This window comes from Tursiops truncatus, chromosome 3, assembly GCF_011762595.2.
Source record: "Tursiops truncatus isolate mTurTru1 chromosome 3, mTurTru1.mat.Y, whole genome shotgun sequence".
Classification (NCBI taxonomy): domain Eukaryota; kingdom Metazoa; phylum Chordata; class Mammalia; order Artiodactyla; family Delphinidae; genus Tursiops; species Tursiops truncatus.
In genome coordinates, this window is record NC_047036.1 from 538,466 (window position 1) to 558,332 (window position 19,867).

The 19,867-nt window shown below is 55.0% G+C and overlaps 1 protein-coding gene across 2 annotated transcripts; it reads left to right on the plus strand.

Annotated features, from left to right (window-relative positions):
* The first annotated feature begins 53 nt into the window (after positions 1–53).
* Positions 54–14,293, plus strand: TRIP13 (thyroid hormone receptor interactor 13). Of its 2 annotated transcripts, XM_033852725.2 has the most exons (14): positions 68–245; positions 688–904; positions 1,056–1,221; positions 1,316–1,445; positions 2,151–2,206; positions 2,980–3,070; positions 4,334–4,406; positions 6,989–7,052; positions 7,848–7,934; positions 8,161–8,267; positions 9,951–10,104; positions 11,990–12,102; positions 13,086–13,155; positions 13,486–14,293. In XM_033852725.2, the coding sequence occupies exons 1-14, from the start codon at positions 218–220 to the stop codon at positions 13,579–13,581; spliced, it is 1,452 nt and encodes a 483-aa protein (XP_033708616.1). In that variant the 5' UTR covers positions 68–217; the 3' UTR covers positions 13,582–14,293. The 2 variants fall into 2 exon arrangements, with proteins under 2 accessions (XP_033708617.1, XP_033708616.1); XM_033852726.2 differs by lacking the exon at positions 688–904 and having other exon boundaries at positions 54–245.
* The last annotated feature ends 5,574 nt before the right edge of the window (positions 14,294–19,867 follow it).

Below are 19,867 nucleotides of genomic sequence, written 5' to 3' on the forward strand. Positions count from 1 at the left end.
CGCTTCCGGGTCAGGGGGCGGGACGCTGCGCGCGGCAAGTTCGAAGCGCGGGCGCGGCGGAGGGCTGAGGCTGCGGCGGTGGCGGCGGCGCGAGGCGAGAGGCGGCGGTGGCCGCGGTCCGGTCCAGTCCTCTCGGCTCTCGGCGGCGGCGCCATGGACGAGGCCGTGGGCGACCTGAAGCAGGCGCTGCCCTGCGTGGCCGAGGCTCCGACCGTCCATGTGGAGGTCCACCAGCGGAGCGGCAGGTGAGCCGGGCCCCGAGCCGACCGCGGCGCAACCCAGACCTGACAACACCCGACCTCGACCCGCCCCCCCCGAGCCTGGCCCCGACCAGATCCCGCCCTGACAGGAGCCGACTCCGATCCCGAGGCGGACTCCGGCCCGGCCTCGGCTGAGCCAGGGAACGCCGGGCTCTGGAACTGCCGGTCGCAGGAGCTCCGAGTCTGGGGAAACGGCCCTGACCCCGCACCCTCGCCCGCAGTCCCGATCCCCGGCGAACCCTGTCTGGCCTAGGTGGGCGGGGAGGGGCCGGGGCGCCGGGGGTGCCGGTGGCGGGTGACGGGCCCCGGCGGGCGGCGGCGGGGGGCGGGCTCTAGGGGCAGCCGAAGGGCCTGCGAGGTCTGGGAAGCAGCGGGCAGGGGGCTGAAGGGGGACCGCAGCTCACGGCCTCGTCGCCCGCCGCCGCAGCTGTGGGGCTTCCAGTCTCCGCTAATCACAGCCCTGTCACTGCGGCTGCGCTTTGCGGCCTTCACGTTGGGCCTCGCGTTATCCAGCACAGCTCCAGCGTAGTGACTGACCTCCAGGAGCCCAGGGTGGCACCGACTCTTGCCGTCGCCCCTTCGGATGGGGACCTGGGGCACAGAGCCCTTGGGCGGCTTCCCCAGGTCACGAGGAGTCTGCGCAGGTCTGCTCCCCAGGCAGGCCCTCCCGCCTGCCCTCTTCACTGCACTTTGCCCTGTTCCGTCTGTTTTTTTTTTCTTTTTTTAAAATCACTTATTGTTAAAATGTTGGTTTTTAACTCAGACCTGATTTACATGTTTTGTTTGTTTTCCTAGCACTGCAAAAAGAGAAGATCTAAAGCTGAGTGTTAGGAAGCTCCTCACCAGGCATAACATTGTGTTTGGCGATTACACGTGGACTGAGTTTGATGAGCCTTTTCTGGCCAGAAACGTGCAGTCTGTGTCCATTGTTGACACGGAATTACAGACTAAAGGTCCACAGGTAACTTACTACTTCTCAGCGGCCCCATGAACGTGCACGTGCTGTTTTGAGAGTGTGTTGTGTAGATTTATTTGATGTTTTCTTCTCGTCACAGCCCGTTGATTTGAGCATGTGCACTATTGCACTTCACATCTTCCAGCTGAATGAAGATGGCCCCAGCAGTGAAAATTTGGAGGAAGAGACAGAAAATATAGTTGCGGCAAACCATTGGGTGCTGCCTGCAGGTACCCGTGGCAGTAACAGTAGGCAGAGCGTGTCAAGAATGGGAGGTCGGAGGATGGTACACGCCTTGGGCTTATCAAGGAGATTTTGTCCGCTGTGTAGAATTTTAGAATGTTGTATCTGTTATGAAATAGAAAGTATATCACGACAGAGTAAGGTAGAAACTTCCAGTATGAACCTATTTGGATAGATCCGTCAAAGACAGTGCTAACTGAGAATTACACTGGTGCTCTGCTTTCCTGCCCAGTTGGTCAGTCTTGCTGGACCACGGCTTTCTCCTGCCTTCTCGATGGTCCTCCGTGAACTTTGCCGATGGGGTCTAGCAGGCAGAATCCTGCTTCTAATCCGGGTTAGGCTTGATGTCCTAACGACTGGAATAGACCCGCCGCTCGGCCCTGCTGGAATGTCGGCTTGTGGGGAGAGTGGTGGGTTCAGGGTCTTTGCTTGTGTCCGAGCACAGGTCCACAGAGACAGGTGTGCAGAATAATACGACAACGAGGTTAATTATCTGTCCAAAGCCACGTGCGACTGCCACTTATTCAACCTCTTTAATTTTAAGAACAATTTTAAAAGTTTGGCTTCCCTGTAACCAGAATTTTAGCTTACCGCGTGTGGAGCAGTGGAGGGCATCAGTGGCTCAGGGCAGACCTAGCCAGTAGGTGCAAGGCTTCCTTTCCTAAAATTAGGTTTTTGTTTTATTCTCTCAGCTGAATTCCATGGGCTTTGGGACAGCCTGGTGTATGATGTGGAAATCAAATCTCACGTGAGTTGTGCATTTTCCCAAAAGACCCCATTATTTGAAGTAGAATCATTATTGTGTCACTCTCTAGCACTCCTTAACTCAGATGGGCTTTGTGAACACTGCTTACCAGCAGCCCATGTCCTGGATTTCTGTCCTGTGGGACTGCTCCTGAGTGGAGCTGCCCTCCGGGGAGTTCCCCTTGGGAGAAGGGGGAGCGTTGGGAGGGTGAAGACCACTTGCACTGGGTCACACGCTTGGTGTGACCAAGCACGTGCACATGGTCACTCCCGTGGGCTGAGGAGGCAGTGCTGAGGGGCAGACCGAGCAGGTGGGCAGGTCTGAACCCCCTTCAAGGGGAAGAGTCCTGCACACTGGGGGGGCACTAGGGGTCTGTCCCCACCGCCCCTCATCACCCCAGGCTCCTCTAGGCAGCCACAGTGGACCGCAGAGCCCTGGCTGTTCTTTCAGTGAATGTGCCGTGCGCTGGTCCACTGCTGTGTCCCAGAGGAAGGAGCTCACTCTTACTTGGTGTGTCCCTCAGTAGTTTTGTGTGTCGTTAGCATTTTAAATAAAAGTGATCTTTGTGTTCACCGTTTATCCTGAAAACAGTAACAGCCAGTGCTTGTCCTCTCATGTCTCAAGTTACCGTCCGGGTTGAAAGCCTGTAGGTGTGTGGCAGGTGTCTGGCCGTGGCGGTCTCTGAAGACTCCCGTCGCTCTACTCGCTTAGGGCACGTTCAGCGGAATCTTTGCCTTGCTGGGGACTTTACCTGTACTTTTCCTTTCTCCACGCAGCTCCTTGACTACGTGATGACAACTTTACTGTTTTCAGACAAGAATGTCGACAGCACCCTCATCACCTGGAACCGGGTGGTGCTGCTTCACGGTAAAGCATCGCAGCTTTGGTTTGTGTGACGAGATCAACTGTGCGAAATCAGGCTTTTGCTTGTGGCTTTGTCCTTCTGTGAGGAGTTGCAGCTCCTTTTTTCTGGGGGGCCAGAGTTATCCTAGAACATCCTCCTCTGTGAAGCCAGTCGGGCTCACACTATCTGGGCTTTGGTTACTTGACTCTTCATTTGGTAGCCACCTGATTATGCCTTGTGACTTTTTCTACTGTTATTAAACTTTTCAAGTAACTGCCTTATTTTCCGATTGATCGTGGACTCCTTAGGAATAGCAGTTGCCTCGTATTTCTTCGTAGTGTCCTTAGAGCTTCCCTTGATGGCTAATGGACTGCAAAAGCCACTCTTCACAGGACTCTGCCTAGTTCTTGGAGGAGAATACTGGGTTTCCTTTCTTAATGTTCCCGGAGAGAAAAGAATCGAGAGAAAACCCCAATTATAGTGAAGTAGGAGCTATAATTAAAAGGGTGATTCGCCTCTTTATACAATAAAGATTGTAGGCTTGTGTACAACTTTAAGAAGACAAAGTCTTTTGAACAGCATGTATTCTGGGAGATTGGCTTAGAGCCAGGGTCAGTGGAGGCAATCCAGAGGCATTTTAATTAGCGCAGTACATTACTTGCATTTAGAATTGGTTATATGTTTACTCTTAAACTATGGAAAATGCAGAAAATCAGAGTTGACCGTGTCAGCATTTTCTATTGGATGGGTTCATGCTTCCACATCAGTTACCTCAGAGTTCCTGCAAACCGCTGTGCTAAGTGACACACACTCAGGGCACAAGCCCTCGCCTTACGGCTCTCCCTGTGTAGCGTGGGGTTCAGGCCCGCGTCCAGGTACCTGGAGTGGAAGATGGTGGTTCCTTGGCTTCAGAAAGAGCAAACGTCAGTGCCTTCAGAAGGGTCCTGACGGCTACCAGGAAAGGTGTGTTTGACTTTTGAAAGGGGGATTTTCATAGTCAGTGGATTTCATAGAGGACGTGTGGGGACGAGGAGGATGTCAGTGAAGATGTGGACAAAGGAACGTGGAGCGGACTGTGGGCCAGGAGGCATACTTGGTGATGTTTTCTAGCATTTACACCGCTAGGAGATTTCTTTGTAAGTTCATAAGCGGTACTTGTGGTAATAACATTCGTAGCATTGAAGTCTGTTCGTTATCTTATATCCTGTGGATAATGCAACTCCTGTTGTTTAAGAAATTTCTTATAGCACTAACTTAAAAACATATTTGCTTGCATTTTGTTACAGGTCCTCCAGGAACTGGAAAAACATCCCTGTGTAAAGCTTTAGCGCAGAAATTGACCATCAGACTCTCAAGCAGGTAACTTCGGCAATTTGAGAGAGGAGAGCCACAGAAGTGGGTTTGCTGGGTTTTCAGTTATAACAACGGAAACTGTTTTTATTTTTAAATCATTTTACATGAATAGTAGGTCTCTGTCTTTCAGTGTAAATTAATGAGCTCCTCTGTACTCAGCGTTGTCTTGAGTTATGATTCCAGTCTTTTTAAACGTGTTGAGACTTGCTTTATGACCAGCACGTGGTCTCTCCTGGTGACTGTCCCACCACGTGCACTCAGAACGTGTTTCTGCTCTCGTTGGGTCGACTGTTAGCTCAGGATGCTTGGTGTCCGTGCTGGTCGTCTGTCTGCTGTTCTGTCGCTTCCTGGGAGGACTGTCCAAGCCTAGCGCTGGGTGTGTCTTCCTTGAGTTTTGTCAGCTTTGGGGTTTATAGTTGTATCACATTTAGGGAATATCTGGCTGTTATCTTTCCAACTAATCCCCTGCTCTCTGCATTTGTTTACACGTTACACTGCCTGATACTGTCCCACAGGCCACTGATGTGCTCTTATGTGTTTTTCAGGCTTTAAAAATTTTCTGTGTTTCATTTCGATAGTTTTCTGCAGTGTACGATCTGTCAGTGGAATTTTCGTTTCTGATAGTGTATTTTTCTTTGGAGATTCTGTTTGGTTCCTTTTATACTTGTATTCCTTGTCCCATTGTGTTCTCGGTAAATCCTTGGGTACGTTTATGATAGCTGTCTTATGCTCTGTCTACCAAGTCCGTTGTCGTTATCATCTGGGTCTGGTTGCGGGACACGCGTTTCTGCCTCTTGGCGTGTCAGGGAATTTTTGCTTGAATGCGGACGTTACGATTTCAAGCGTCTGGACTCTCTGGTCTGTCTTTAGCGACCGCTGGGTTTCGTTCTGGCAGGCGTTTGTGAACTTGTCTTCGGTGTGATCCTTTTGAGGTCTCTTTTCAAGCTTTGTTCGAGAGGGGTCTCGATGTGATCTAGGCTTAACCCTCGGGTGGGGCCCTTCTCGGGTCTCCGCTGAGCCCCTGAATGAGCAGCGAGTACTCTGCACCTTGGCTGTTGGGGCCTATGAGCGCCAAGGTCTCCCTACTCAGACACACCACCTACCCAGGAAAGACTCCAGGGCCCCTGATGGTTTCTGGGGCTTTATTCCTGTGTATCCCCCTCCTCTGGAGCCCTGCTCTGTAGCCTCCAGACACCTCAGGCTCCTTGAACTCTGGCCTCTGTCTCCTCGACTCAGCCTGATGGCCACGCTTCTTGGGTCCCCCCCACGGTCACTGTTGGAAGGTGCTCCAGGCAGGAAGTCAGGGCGGTCGCGCTCGCCCCGTTGCCGTCCTCTCGGGTCACAGTCCTCTGGAGCTGTCATCCAGTGCCTGTCACAGACGTTGTTTCATTTGTTCTGCCTGGTTTTCCAGTTGGTTAAGGCAGAAGGTAAATATGATCCCTGTTGATCCAGTATGACTAGAAGAGGAAACCCTGTGAGATTTACTTTGAAATCTATTTTGTTTTCAAAAATGTTTTATAAGTAGGGAAATTGCTTTATTTCAACGCTTTCTTTTACATTTAGTAACTTGGCCTTGGGCTTTATACAGTGAAATGCATCTGTGTTTTGAAGACCTCTTAAGGGCGGTTTCCTAAGCCACCAGAGGGGGAGGTGTTATTACAAGAAATGTGACTTCTCCAGTACAAAGATCTGGAAATCTGTACTAATTTTGTGGCAGAAAGAAGCCTTAGCAAGCCTTTTTCGCCCACTTCACTTAATGATCAAAATGCTTTATAATGAATTTTGTTTAATAGTCAACCCGATCATTAGGTTGTCTGTCTCCCCCTTCTCCTATTTTGTTAAACAGAATTAGTAAATGGTCTTTTTCAACTGGAAAATTAATGATACTTTTTAAAAGTAATTTTTTTTCTTCTGTGGACTTTTGACCTGAAAGAAACTGTGAAGAGGACCTGGGAGTTAGCTTTTCTCGGGCCCGTTTCCTGTTCGATTTTAGTCAGAACCCAGTGCATGCAGGCTCTTGCCGCCTCCTTGTGGACGGGGTGTTAGCGCTGGATTTCAGTCGGTGTGTGTTCAGGTTCCCTTTTGAGCTTCCCAGGGCTCTAGGTTGGCAGGAAGTGATTTTGTGCCGGAAAACAAATTGTCACATTCTTTACGGTTTTGTGGAAGGAGGACAAAATGTTCCACTCTGGCCAAAACATTCGTCATGCTCGTGTTTTGATTTCTTTGCTGTGTTAGTACAGGTAATGCTTTTTCAATATGGAAGCGTAAGTTATAATAGATTTAAAATGAGAGGGATTTTATCTTGCTTTAATTCAGATGAAGGTACCGTTCAGTTCGAGAAACTTAAGTTGCTTCATCTAGAACTATTGACGTTGATGCACCTTGTTAGATTTTTCGTAATTTTTAGTATATAGCTTGCGAGGTAGCCCAATCCTGTGTCAGTGGCTGTAACAATTGAACAAAGTAGCCGTTCTCAACGTGCTGGGCATTTGAGAGATGCTGCATTAACGAGGTGGAGGTGGCTGCTGCAGAGGAGGCTGCCGGACTGGTTTGTAACAATTGCTGTGACTCTTTTTTTCCTGCCTTAGGTACCGGTATGGCCAGTTAATTGAAATAAACAGCCACAGCCTCTTCTCTAAGTGGTTTTCAGAAGTAAGTGCTAGTACTAATTCCAGTTTTCTGGGTTGTCAGCTGTGCAGTTGAAAAGTTGTCCTGTAGATTAGGCAAACTTTGTCCTCCAAAAGCTTTAGGAGAGAAAGAGGTGAAACGGGAAAGTGAACAAGGGGCTGACTTTGTGGTCAGAGAAAACTTCCAGAGCTCAGCGGTAACTTGGAAATAGCGTGAGGCCTGAGAGGACCCTCTGCCCGTCACATCCAGACCTCTGACTGGGTGGGACAGGAAGTTCAGTGTAACCTTAGGAGGGAGGGGTCTGCCTTCTAACGGGGCGGCACCCCTCAGCTGAGCATGCGCTGGGGGCTTGAGCTCGTTCACCATCTGTGAACTGAGGGACTCCAACCAGGTGATGTCACAGGTGCCCCTCACCTCTGAAAGGCTCTGCCAGGGGCACCTGTGTCGGGAGGTCCCCCTGGTGGGTGGTGAGTGGGGACAGGGAGTGCCCATAAGGGGTGCACCGGGCCGGTTTGCACGCGAGACCCAGGCTGTCCTGGTCATGAGCACAACCGGGAAGGGAAAGGAGGAAAGACAGGTGGGCCAAGGTGCGAGTCACCTGAGCCATGCATCCCTGGCCCACGAAGCCAGGAGGGAGGACATCTGGGTTCTCTGCAGACTGGCTCCTCTGGTTCAGGGAGTTTTCCGAGGGGCCGTCAGGAGACGGTGGGCTTGTGCGGCCACCTGGGGTCAGAGCGAAGCCCGGTGGGGACGGTGGACACGTGCACACCAGGCAGCTTGATGAGTGCAAGTGGATAATAAAGAGTGTTTTGCTTCCAGAGTGGCAAGCTGGTAACTAGGATGTTCCAGAAGATTCAGGACTTAATTGATGACAAAGATGCTCTGGTGTTTGTGCTGATTGACGAGGTACGTGTGTTCAGACTTTAAACCTGTGACTGGAGGAGGCTCGAGACTGAGCGGCCTCGTAAATTGCTGGGGCGCCGCCAGCCCCCCACGGGTCCAGCCTCCGCAGGCTCCGTGTCCTGCAGTCCTTGCCCCTTGGGCATCCCTCTCATCAGGCTCACGGTGCACGTGCGCATGCCCACACCTGCGTCTGCTCGGCTGACAGCGCCCCGTTGCTCCGTCCCTACAGGTGGAGAGCCTAACGGCTTCCCGCAACGCCTGCAGGGCGGGTGCCGAGCCTTCGGATGCCATCCGCGTGGTCAACGCCGTGTTGACCCAGATCGATCAGATCAAAAGGTAACGCTGTGCACAGCGGGCTTGCCTGAGAAGCACGGACAGCGCTCAGCCTTACTCCCAGCTTTTCTAGCTAAGAACGCGTCTGATATTGAGCGTGGGCTCTGTCTTCTCCACATCTGAGGCAGCTTGTGCTCAATGCACGTTTTAGAAATTAAGTATTTTCTGCTTTATTAAAGTTAAAAACACAAAACAAACCTCGGTGTGGGGAGGGTGTGTGCCCTGCAGAGGCGCATCAATGCGGCGTCTGAGTCAGCGCCAGCAGGACCCGGTGTCGGTGGCTGCTGGAGGGCCGCCACTGGGCAGGCGGGGTGCCAGCTGCTCGCCCTTCACGGGGCCGGGTTCGTGTGTCCGCAGCCCAGTCCTGCAGCTCAGGCCTGTGGCCAGTGTGCCCAAAGCCGGTCCAGCTCTGGGGGCGGCTCCTGACTCACGAGAAGCCCCGTCTGCCCTGTGCGGTCTCCCGCCAGCCCCTCGGGGTTCCCCCGTTGCCCTCCACGTGCCGCGCTCAGGAGGGGGTTTGCTGAGCGGGGTGCCGTGAGCTGCACTGCGTTGTGTCGGACTTTACCCTGCCGTCGCGGTGTTCTTCACGGCGGAGAACATCTTCATTGTCTCTTGGGGTCAGCGGCAGGCGTCCCTTGCTTGTCCTGCAGGCGAACTTCGTGTGAGGTGTAGACCCTCTTGTCTCTGCCCCCTCACCCCACCGCCCCACTCTTCAGTCTGGTTTCTCCCCCTGCCACTGCCCCCGCGTCCACCCCAGCGCTCAGTGTGGAACCATCCGCGCCATTCAGCCCCCGGGGCCCCTACCTCTCTCCGCTCTCCTGACCTCTCCGTTTCTGCTGCCAGCGTCTCCCCGGCATCTCTGGGCAGGGGAGGGCCTGCACTCCCACCCTGCTCACGGATCTGGTGGGCGAGTCTCCTTCGAAGACCTGTATGTCCACAAGGTCCCCGGCCCTCGTTCGGCCCAGAAACCCCAACTCCCCGCGGTTCCCATTGCACTGATGGCCTTGCTGCGCACCCACTGCTCAAGGCAGAAGACGGGGCCCCCGGACCACCCGCGTCACTCCGGGAGGAGTGGAGAATGGGGCTCTGGTTTTTCTCTCACCCCACTCACCTCACGCTGCCTCTGTGCGGGTCTGACCGTTTGTGAGAAGCCCGAGCCCCGGCCGAGGGTCCCAGCGGCGTGTGTGCGCCCTCCGTGCAGCCTGGGCTCCCCAGCCTCCTGGCCCGTGTGCCCGCCCCGCCCCGGGCTCACCCTGCTCACCCTGCAGAGGGCTGTGTACCTGTGTATGGCCGTGCCCAGGCAGGCGGGAGTGTAGGTGCTGGGGGCTCAGGCGCGCACAGAGGTGAGGGGTTCGCCGTGGGTGAAAGGCAGGGGGATGTCAAGCAGCGGCCCGGGAGAGCTTTCCGGGAGGCAGGGGAGCGACCGGGGCACACGGCCCGGGGAGGGTCTGCTGTGTTGCAGCCAGGAGAACCTGGCAGGAGTTGGGGGTCAGGCAGGAGCTCAAGGCGCAGGGCTTCGGAAGGCCTCGCGGGCAGGTGTGCGGAGGGGGAGTGTAGCCGGCTGAAGGGCGCTGGCTGAATGCCCGGGACCTTGGTGGCCGTCTGTCCTGACGCTCCTCGTGTCGGGTCAGGTGTGGTCGAGTCCCTACAGCATGGGCTGACCGGTCCTCACCTCTCTGTCCGCAGGCACTCCAACGTGGTGATCCTGACCACGTCCAACATCACGGAGAGGATCGACGTGGCCTTCGTGGACAGAGCTGACATCAGGCAGTACATTGGGCCGCCCTCCGCAGCAGCCATCTTCAGAATCTACCTCTCCTGCCTCGAAGAACTGATGAGGGTACCTTGGTTTTTTCTCTCTCCTAATCAGTAGATTTCTTATGTTTTCTTAACCCGCTGATGTAGCCTAATGTATCTGGTTCCAGCATAGAATGAGGTCTCTCAACCTGACATCAGTCATCTCCTGAGATTGAAAGTTACAGTTGTTGGGGACTTCCTGTGGTCCAGTGGTTAAGGCTCCGTGTTTCCACTGCTTGGGGTGAGGGTTCGATCCCTGGTCGGGGAGCTAAAATCCCACGGGCCACGTGGTGAGGCCAAAAAAAAAAAAGAAAGCAAGCTACCGTTGTATCTGCAGGCTGAGCGAATAGTCGAAACCAGAGCCACTGATCGAGTGTTTGCTGATCATCGTGGTGGTTTGGTCTGCTGATCTGCAGGGGCCGAGTGAGTAGGGGTGTGCGCCCGTCCCGGACCTCACGGCCTTTGCAAGTGACCTGCTCTCTGGGCCTCGATTTCCTTCCCTGAAAAAGGAAGAGCGGTAGTGGTCCTGGTTCACAGGGAGGCCACCGGACTGGGGGTCGTAGTTCACAGGGAGGTCGTCGGCTGCAGTGTTCGCAGCCCCGGGTTCTACCGTCAGCGCGAGCACAGCGGCAGCGAGCGCGTTCACGTTCACTGTCTTCTCTCGCGAGTCAATCTAAGGGCCCGCGTGTGCCCGTGGGCGGTAACCAAGCCAGCCAACAAATAGGGATTTCTACAGCGATCGCCAGGCTGGCATCCTTGTAACTGGCTGGGGGTTGGGACCACTGCCTGCACCACGGAGTGGGGGCCCCAGCGTCCTCACAAGGGTGACCCGGCCTCTGTGACGGGGACAGGAGCTGGTCTCCGCCCCGGGTGCGCTGTCCCGGGCCCTCCTGTTTTCCCGCGCCATGGGGGGTGTGGGGTGGGGCGTGGAGCTTCGACGTGGTGCTGCCGTTTAGGGGCCTGCGTGGTGGCGGGTCCTGCTGGAGGCCCCTGGGGGCCTTTCCAGGGTGCCGCGTCGCACCGTGCTGCGAGTCCAGGGGCCGCCCTGAGGTTTCGCCAGGCGTTCGGACGTTTTCTGGGAGCCGAGTGCCTGGAGCAGGTGTCGTTTCCTAGACGGTTTATGGGAAATGTAGATTCCGATGTGGCGGCGGTTTGGCCGGCCCTGAAGGCTGTCGGCGCGGGACTGTGGCCCTGCGCGCTGTCGGGAGCCTGCTGGACGGCTCAGGTCCCTGGGGGGTCCGCAGAGGCCGCGGGAGCCTGAGGGAGTGTCACGCAGTCAGGTGGGAAGGTCAGAACACAGCCAGCACAGACCCTGTTGCTTAGTTTTACCTACGACCCCCACCAGCCCTCCCAAATGTGCATCCGGACCTCTCCTTTCTCCTCTCGTGGCTTCTGAATCAGACGGCGTGGCAGCCTGACAGTTTAGCGCGGGTGCTTGGGAAGGAGCGTCCCACGTGCAGACACGTGGTCTGGGAGGTGAACTCTAGGACCCGGGTCCATGGTCAGTTAGAGGCTGTCTGACATTCCACCAAATGAGAGTCTTGGTTTTAAAACAGTGAACAGAGACCCTCCTTGAAAGGCCGGCCAAGTCCGGCTCCAGGGCCCAACTCTGTCCATTGTGGGATGTGACGCATGGTTGAAACTGAATATCAGGCTGGACTCAACACCTCTGAGTTGCTCCCCACCTGACACGTGCTGAGGACATGTTTTGCCCACAGGAGCAGAAGAGGCTGAGCGCTGTGGTTTCTGAGACACGTTGTGCTGTCTGTATTCTTGCCTTTGTTAGAAGAAGAGGGGCTGTGTGAGAGAGCTGCTTCCTGGGGCCCGTGCAGGGCCAACGGCCCCGCTTGGGTTTCTGAGATGTGGCGTGGAGTGTGCCTGCCGCCTGAGTGCCGTCCCTGTTGCTGACCCTGCCTGTGTCCCCACAGTGTCAGATCGTATACCCTCGCCAGCAGCTGCTGACCCTCCGCGAGCTGGAGATGATTGGCTTCATTGAGAACAACGTGTCCAAGTTGAGCCTCCTTCTGAGTGAAATTTCACGGTGAGCGCTGACCTCGCTTTCGTGACCAAGAGAAGCCTGTTTGCTTTGGGATTGGCGGGGAGGTCGTCGTAATTGCCTGTGGCAGCCGTGGTTGTAGTTTGGGGTCAGACGGCATGGGCTTGATCCCGAGGCATCGCACACGCGCCCGAAGCCCCCCAGCCTCCCTGACCCTGGGCTCCTGGACAGGAGAGTGGAAGCAGCTGCCCTCCTACCTCCTAGACGTGACAGCGGACCGTGAACAAAGTTCTGCCCTTGTATCTGGAAAGACGTTCAGGTTAAGGCTCTCTTTGACGCATTACTGATTTCTTAAGCAATATCTGGTAAACTTTGACAATTTGGCAAGAAAATAAAATGGAGGCTTTTGCTTTGATAAGCAAACAGTTAAACAAGTAAACAATTAGGGCGCTGGGCTTGGTGCTTTGGGAAATTAAGGAAAGTGGTCCAGCTCCCTGGGCACCGAGGGACACGTAACACGTGAGCATCGAGAATCGTGGGCACGCCTGCTCAAGGCCCAGGCTGGTAGCGCTTTCAAGTTCTCAGATGGCCTTGGTGATCAAGGGGAATGGAGCAGAGCCCTGAAGGACAGTTAGAATTTGCATAAACTGGAGAGAAATCAGGAAGGCTGTGTGCGGGTGCCCTTAGGTGGGTTGCGCTGCAGACACCAGCTGGTGGCGCTGGCGGGGCCTGGGGGGTGGTGTCACTACCTGTTGGAGAGATTTAGTTAAAGTGGCTGAGGTGGGACAGAGGAGAGCAGTTCAGAGACTTGGGCAAAAATTCACCAAGACGTGAACCAGCCCGGTTCCCGGGGGAGCCCTTGTTGCCAGCCGTGTGCCCACCTCACTGTGCTCCTTGTGAGGCCGTGGGTGGCGTCAGGACCCTGTCCTGGCCCCCCTCGAGGGGCTCTGGGGGAGGGACGTGCAGGGTCTAGTCCTGAAACAGCAGTCCGTGTGGAGTTGACGCCCCGAGTGTGCTTATGTTCACAGGAAGAGTGAGGGCCTCAGCGGCCGTGTCCTGAGGAAACTCCCTTTTCTGGCTCACGCTCTGTATGTCCAGGTGAGTCCCCCGGCCGAGCTCCGCCTCCGGGCCCTGTTCCACCGCCGCCCGCTCTGTCCAGCAGGGTGTGGCGTCGCTGAGAGTCCCACTTGCCACCATTGGGGTGTCTGCCTCATTTCACGTTTCTAAAGCGACGGGTCCCTGGGGCAGTGGGAGGAGGCGGCCGTGTGTCTGCTCACCCCTCGCTGGCACGTCGAGCTCACGTGCAGGCCCCCCTGCCACCTCGGAGGTGCTTGTGCCCTGGGGTGAGGGGAGGGCGGGGGGGGCGCGGGTGCTGCCGGGTGGCCCCTCCGAGGGCAAGGACACTCACAATGCTGTCTGTCTTTCCAGGCCCCCACCATCACCGTCGAGGGCTTCCTCCAGGCCCTGTCTCTGGCCGTGGACAAGCAGTTTGAGGACAGAAAGAAGCTCTCGTCGTGCGTATGACCTGACATCCCCGTCCGCGTTCTCGGGGAGCACACAGCCAGGAGGCGACAGGCTTCTCACAGCAGCGGCCGCCCCGGGAACCTCCGAGCCCGTGGCTGAGCCTTGCCGCCAGAAACCCACAGGCCGGTGTTGTTCAAGAAGCGTGTTATATCTACGTACTTTTAAACGCGTGTTAGAAGACAAACAGCCTGTCGTTTTCTCTGTTTTAAAAGACGATCATCTGAGCTCTGTGTCTCTTTGTGAAGAACCGTCTAGATGTCCTTGCTCTAGCCTGGCTCCGGTTGACTGGGCCCAAAATGCTGACAAATTTTGTTTAGAAAGATGATTAAGTAAGCTTTACAGAAGCAAAGCAGAAACCACATTGCCTTAAATAAGAATGTAATCATAGCATTAAAAGAAAAGTGCACGTCACTCGAGGCAAGACAGCGTTTGCCTCCTGCGTGAGCTTGTTCTGTTCAGTGCAGACATTTGGAGACTGATGAATAAGAAAAACCTGTTCCTATGTTAACAGAAATCGAGAAGAAAATTCTAGGGCAGGTGCTCTTCTCAGTGAGCAGACAGGCTCCACTTGCGGGGAGGAGAAGCTGACGCGGGGCGAGCCTCCCTGGTGCCCAGTGCAGGCCGGCGTTACGGGGACGTTTCACGGTCACTCACGGCCCAAATGCAGATTGACGTTAACACGTGTAAAATAAATTGGCCAATAATTGACGTATTCCACAGAATATCGTGTTTGTTGCTTTCACCTCGTGCTAAAATAAATTTCACATTAGTGTTTCGTATACACTTTTAAAAGAACACGTTACCTTTTGTCACAGAACTTAAGTGTTAAAATTGTTTTTCCAAAATTTTCTCGTTTTGATTCTCTTATCACTCTCAAATGCTTTGAGTTTTATTTTAAAATTACTCACACGATCACTTGACTTTTAGCCTGTTTTACGCCTTGAGGTGAAGGTGCATCGTCTGCTCGTGGCTGTGCAGCCCGGGGAGGCCCAGGGTCAGGGCTGGGCTGGGGGTGGGAGGACCTGAGTTTCTGCCCCTGGGCCGTTGGCCATCCTCTGGTCAGATCCAGGACTAGAGCGACTGCGGCCCTGGGGCGGGGGCCTGGCTCTGTGGTCTCCTCAAGACCCTGAAATAGGGTGAAAGTGGTGTCCGTGGGTCCTGGGGTCAGAAGAGGGGAGGGGGTGCTCCACGCTCCAGGGTTGCTACTGAAGTGCCCAGCGTCAGGTGTCCAGATGGGAGGAGACGGGAGCGCGGGGGCAGCGGGGGAGGGAAGCCCCGAGAGGGACGGCGGCGGGGCCTGCAACACAGGTCTGAGTGGGCTCCACCGGGCGTCTCCCAGAACGCGGGTATGTCTGACGCCGCCGCCTCTGGGCACCAGGGGTCAGCGCTGCTCCGCGGGACGGACAGTGGGGGCTCCGGGTTCAGCCAGGGCCCCGGGGCGGGGCGACAGTGGTCAGCAGAGATGGCCAGCCTTGCCCCGCCCTCCTGTTCAGGCTCTCTGGCCTCCTCCCCCGCCGCCATGTGTTCCCGTGCCCACGGGACGTCGGCACCCGCGTGCCAGCCAGGTGGGGGCGGGAGCACGGATGCTCGGCGCCCATCCTGCCTTCTCGGGCCCCCCAGGCGGAGGACGCGGACCCCGGGCGCCTCACCGGGCGCAGGCTGTCGTGGGCACGTTCTGGGCCGCAGCCAGAAGCCGAGTGGCTGGGCCCTGGGGCCAGGGTGGGTCCGCGCGGCCCATCCCCTGGGGGCAGGTTCCTGTGGGGGGGCCCGGTGAGCCCGCCGGACACGGCGCCCGCTGGCCAGGCCTCTCCTGAGCCCCTGGCCTGGCGCAAAGGGTTCCGGCCCGACCCCTCAGCCGGGAGAGGCCGCGGACATGGGGCCGGAGGGAGCAGAACTTCCCGGGCAGGATGACCTGGAGGACGAGGCGATGGGGATCGGGGTTGGCGAGGGCGATTCTCACGGTCACGCCACCGAGGAGCCAGGTGCTGAGCTGAGGGCGCCGTGGCCGCAGCCCCTCCACCCGGCTTGGAGGTGACACCTCGCAGAAAGGCCCAGGAGCAAGCTGACGACGGCGGCTCCGCCTGCCCAGCCTGGAGGCCCTTCTGTGGAGGTCGTGGTTCCCACCCTCAGCAGTGCCCCAGGGCTGCGGCTCCTGTCACCATGGCAACATGGTGGCAGCCTGTCACCTCGGGCTGAAGTGTCCTTTGTGATGGGGAGGTGGGTTTTCCATCCCCCGAGTTCTGATTTCCAACTCAAACTTCCTCCCTCCACCGTCTGGTTACTGTTCAGGACAGGAAATATTTTGTTCTCAGTCACCTTGTATCATTCGGAATTGGAACCTTCTTTCTCTCTCACCTGAGCTGTCACGGATGGAAACCTTTATTCTCTATCATCTCCAGATTTATCTATTCTGACCGGAAACCTCCTTTTTCTCTAATGTGAGTTTCCTTTGTTCCTGAAAGCTTCTTTGTCTATAATCTGGGTTCACATTTGTTATTGGAAACCTTCCTCCTCTATCAATCACCTCAGTTAGAATTTACGACAAGACAGTTTCTTCCCCTGTCACCTGAGTCATTATTACTGACTGGAAACCTTCTTCATTATCACTTGCGTCGTCATCTGTGACTGGAAACCTTCTTCCTCTATCCCCCGACGTCATCACAACGCGAAGGCTCTTTTCTCTTTCAGAGAATCATCACTTCTGAGGGGAATCCTTTCTTTCTGTGTCACTTGGGTTGTCTGTGTCTGCAAACTACCTTCTCAGTCGCTCGATGTGCCTCTGTGACAAGCGGTCTTCTGTCTGGACCACCTGAGTCACGATTTATGATCAGGAAACTTCTTTCTGCATCACCCCACTTGGGATTTACGACTGGAAAGGTTTTCCGTTGCCTGAGTGACCATTTACGACTAGAAACTTCTCCCTGTGTCACGGTCGTTAGCACTTAGGGCTGGAGACCGTATTTATCTGTCTCCTGATTTAGCATTTGTGACTGGAGGTCATCTCTTTCTACCCCCGGTGTTGTCACTTATGACTGGAAACCGTCTTTCACCATGACCTGCGCTATCATTCCCTTCTGGAAACTTTTCTTTTTTACTAGTGTTGAGCAACAGCCTTCAGTTTTGCCACCTGAGTTGCCATTTGTGACTGTTATCCTTCTTCCTCTGGCACCCGAACCCTCGTTTACGACAGGACGTCTCTGTCCTGTCACCTGAGTCATCACATGAGGCTGGAACATTTCCTTCTCTTGACCCTGTTACCTCCGTGACGGAAGGTCTTCTTTTTTTTTTTCCAAGCGTGCACTGGTTTATTGACCATGGACGGTCTTCTTTTTCTGTGATCCGACTTATCGTCTGTGATGGAAACCTTTTTTTATATATAATGTTGGTTACCATTTATGACTGGAAACCTTCCTTCTCTATCGCCTAGTTATCATTCATGACTGAAGTTTTTTTCTCTCCTGATTGATCATTTATGACTGAAAAGTCTTCTTTCTCCATAATTGATGACTGGTACCTTGTCTCTTTATCGCCTGACATCATTCAGGCCTGGAAACCTTCCTGTCTCTCACCTGAGTTATCATTTATGAGTGAAACCTTTTTCCTCTGTCACCTGAACTATCACTAATTATTGGAAACCTTTCTTTTTCTGTCTTATTTGTGACTAGAAACCTTTTCTCTAGCACCTTAGTTCTCTATTTTGACTAGGAACCTTCTTTCTGTATCACCTGAATGATTATTTATGACTGGAAACCTTTCTTTCTCTAGAAGTCTTCATCTGTGACTCAAAACCTTCTTCTCTAGCTTATGAATAATTATCTGTAACTGGAAGTGTTCTTTCCTGTTACCTGAGCTACAATTTTTGACTGAAAACATTTCATTTTCTCTCACCTGAGTTTATCACCTGAGTTATTATTTACAACTGGAAACACTCTTTCTCTATCGTATGATTTGTCTTTTATGACTTGAGAAAGACAAATGTTATCACTTATATGTGGACCCTAAAAATTAAAGCAAACAAGTATAACAAAGTGGAAATAGACTCACAGACACAGAACAAACTAGTGGTGACCAGCGGCGAGAGGAGTAGGGGAGGGGCAGGGCAGGTGAAGGGGAGTTAGAGGCACAAAGCACTAGGAATAAAACAAGAAAGTTCCAGGGACATAAAGTACAGCACAGGGAACACAGCCAACGTTTTATCATAACTTTGGAGTATAATCTATAAAAGTACTGAACCACTATGTTGTACAGCTGAAACTAATATAATATTGTAAGTCAGCTATATTCAAATAGAAAAATGTGAAATGAGGATTTAAACCACTTCATAATTAAATTACCTTAGAATTTATTTAAAAAATTTTTTAAATGAATTTAAGAAAATAAAATAAAAACAGGAAACGCCAGGGGGAAGACTTAATCACAGAGGCACTGGCGACTGGCCTAACGTTTCCCAGTAGACGGGGCTGGTGCCGCCCGGGGCTGCTTCATCCCTGTGAGGGCCCAAGATCCCCACGGGCAGAGGGCTCCCTGGCGGGGCTGGGGTCCCCATGGTGCAGGCCCCACGGCGCGCGTTTCGGGAGCCCAGCGGCTGGGCGGTGGTGATTAAGTACAAGTGCCGCCCAGCTCTGGACACAGAACAAGCTGATATTAAACACCTGACACGCACTGACGGATGGCGGAGGCCGAGTCTCCCGCTGTGTCTGTGCTCGGGGACCCCCGTGTCCTCTGAGGGCCTCACGGGAGCCCCACCCACCCAGCAGAGGGCATGTGCCCCAGGGATCGCAGGTCCGGCCCTGCCGAGATCCACCGGCCCAGCTCGGTCCTGAGCCCACGGCGGGGGCTGGGGCCCCTTGTGGGAGGGTTTGAGCTCTAGCTAGGACCCTCGCCTTCACGCCTGGCGCCGGCTTCCCTTCCTGCCGTAACAAAGCACGTGAACTGGGGCCTAAACAGCAGATTCACCCTCTCCCAGCTCCGGGGCCAGACGTCTGAGATCCAGGTGCCCTAGGGCCGCGCTCCCTCCCGAGGCCCCAGAGAGGGTCCTTGCCACCTCTTCCGGCTCCCGGGGCTCCAGGTGTCCCTGGGCTTGTGGCCACGTCATCACATGGGTCTCCTCTGTGGCTGTGTCTCTCTTCCCGTCCCTTGTAAGGACCCTGTCTTTGGGTTTACAGCCCGGCGGATAAGCTAGCATTCTCTCATCCTACGACACTCGACATAATCACATTTGAAAGAATCTTTTCCTAATAAGCCAATAAGTTCATAGATCCTGGGGTGAGGCGGTGGACATCTTTTGAGGGCCACCCTCAGCCCACACGGGGCTCTGGGATCAGCCTGCAGCCCTTCCACCCTCCCTTACTGAAAGCAGTGCATCTGTCCCGGGCAACTTCCTTCCGGGCCGGCCAGCCTTCCAGACGCAGCGTTACTTCCAGAGTTTGGCCGTGTCCCAGAGGTCCTTCAGAATTTGTTCCAGAAGTAGAGCAGCAAGAGAGGAAACCCCAGGCCCTGCACATGGATGGGGTCCCCGCACAAGGCCTGCCCTTGTGGGCATCAGCGGGGCTCACCCGTGGCCTCCCGGCCTGTGGGTGCCCCCGTCACACCTGTGCACCAAGGACGTGCCGGTGTCCCAAGGAACTCGTGGGGTGTGGGGTGCCTCCTCACCCCCTCTCCCGTGGCCCCGGGGCCCTTCGCCACTTCTGGTCCCTGCAGGCGACAGGCTGGAGTGCCACACCTGGGCGCAAAAGAAACAACAGCTCTCGTCCAGGCCTCTGGGCTGTCCGGCCTCCAGAGACAGAGGCTGACTGTTCCGTGGTGGGAGGGGCTCCAGGATGCCCCGCCCCCTGCTCTGTCCGCCATCCCGGGACCACCCTCCTTGTCCACTTGACAGTTGTGTTAGTGACTGGGGCCCAGAGAGCACCCCCAACCCCGCATGCTCGGGAGCAAGGGTCTTCTTCTCCCCGCTCCCCCCTCCTCCACTTCTCCGATGCTCTGGTTCTGTTGAATCCCACACTCCCCCTCAACCTCGGCCTGGCCTCTGCATCCCCCCCGCTCCACCTGTGGACATGAACCTGGTCCTCCCTTGGGTCGCCCCCCCAGTGCCCCGCTATCAGCCCCCCTGCATTCCGGTTCCCTGGAGGGAAGCACTGCGTGCTGATCCAACGTGCAAATGGCAGGAAGCTAGGAGGGAGAGCTAGTGTACTGCAGGATGAAGTGAAGGTTCAAGACGCCCTCACCACCCTGGAGAAAGGGCCCAAGTTACAAGACGGAAGGTGGTGGGAGAAGTCCGCAGTCACGC

Bases quoted from the DNA above. Each gene is read 5' to 3' on its own strand.
- TRIP13 (XM_033852725.2), top strand. From the start codon at position 218: ATGTGGAGGTCCACCAGCGGAGCGGCAG. The intron at 1,222-1,315 runs GTAACTTACTAC...TTCTCGTCACAG, and splicing joins TACAGACTAAAGGTCCACAG to CCCGTTGATTTGAGCATGTG. The intron at 7,053-7,847 runs GTAAGTGCTAGT...TTTTGCTTCCAG, and splicing joins TCTCTAAGTGGTTTTCAGAA to AGTGGCAAGCTGGTAACTAG.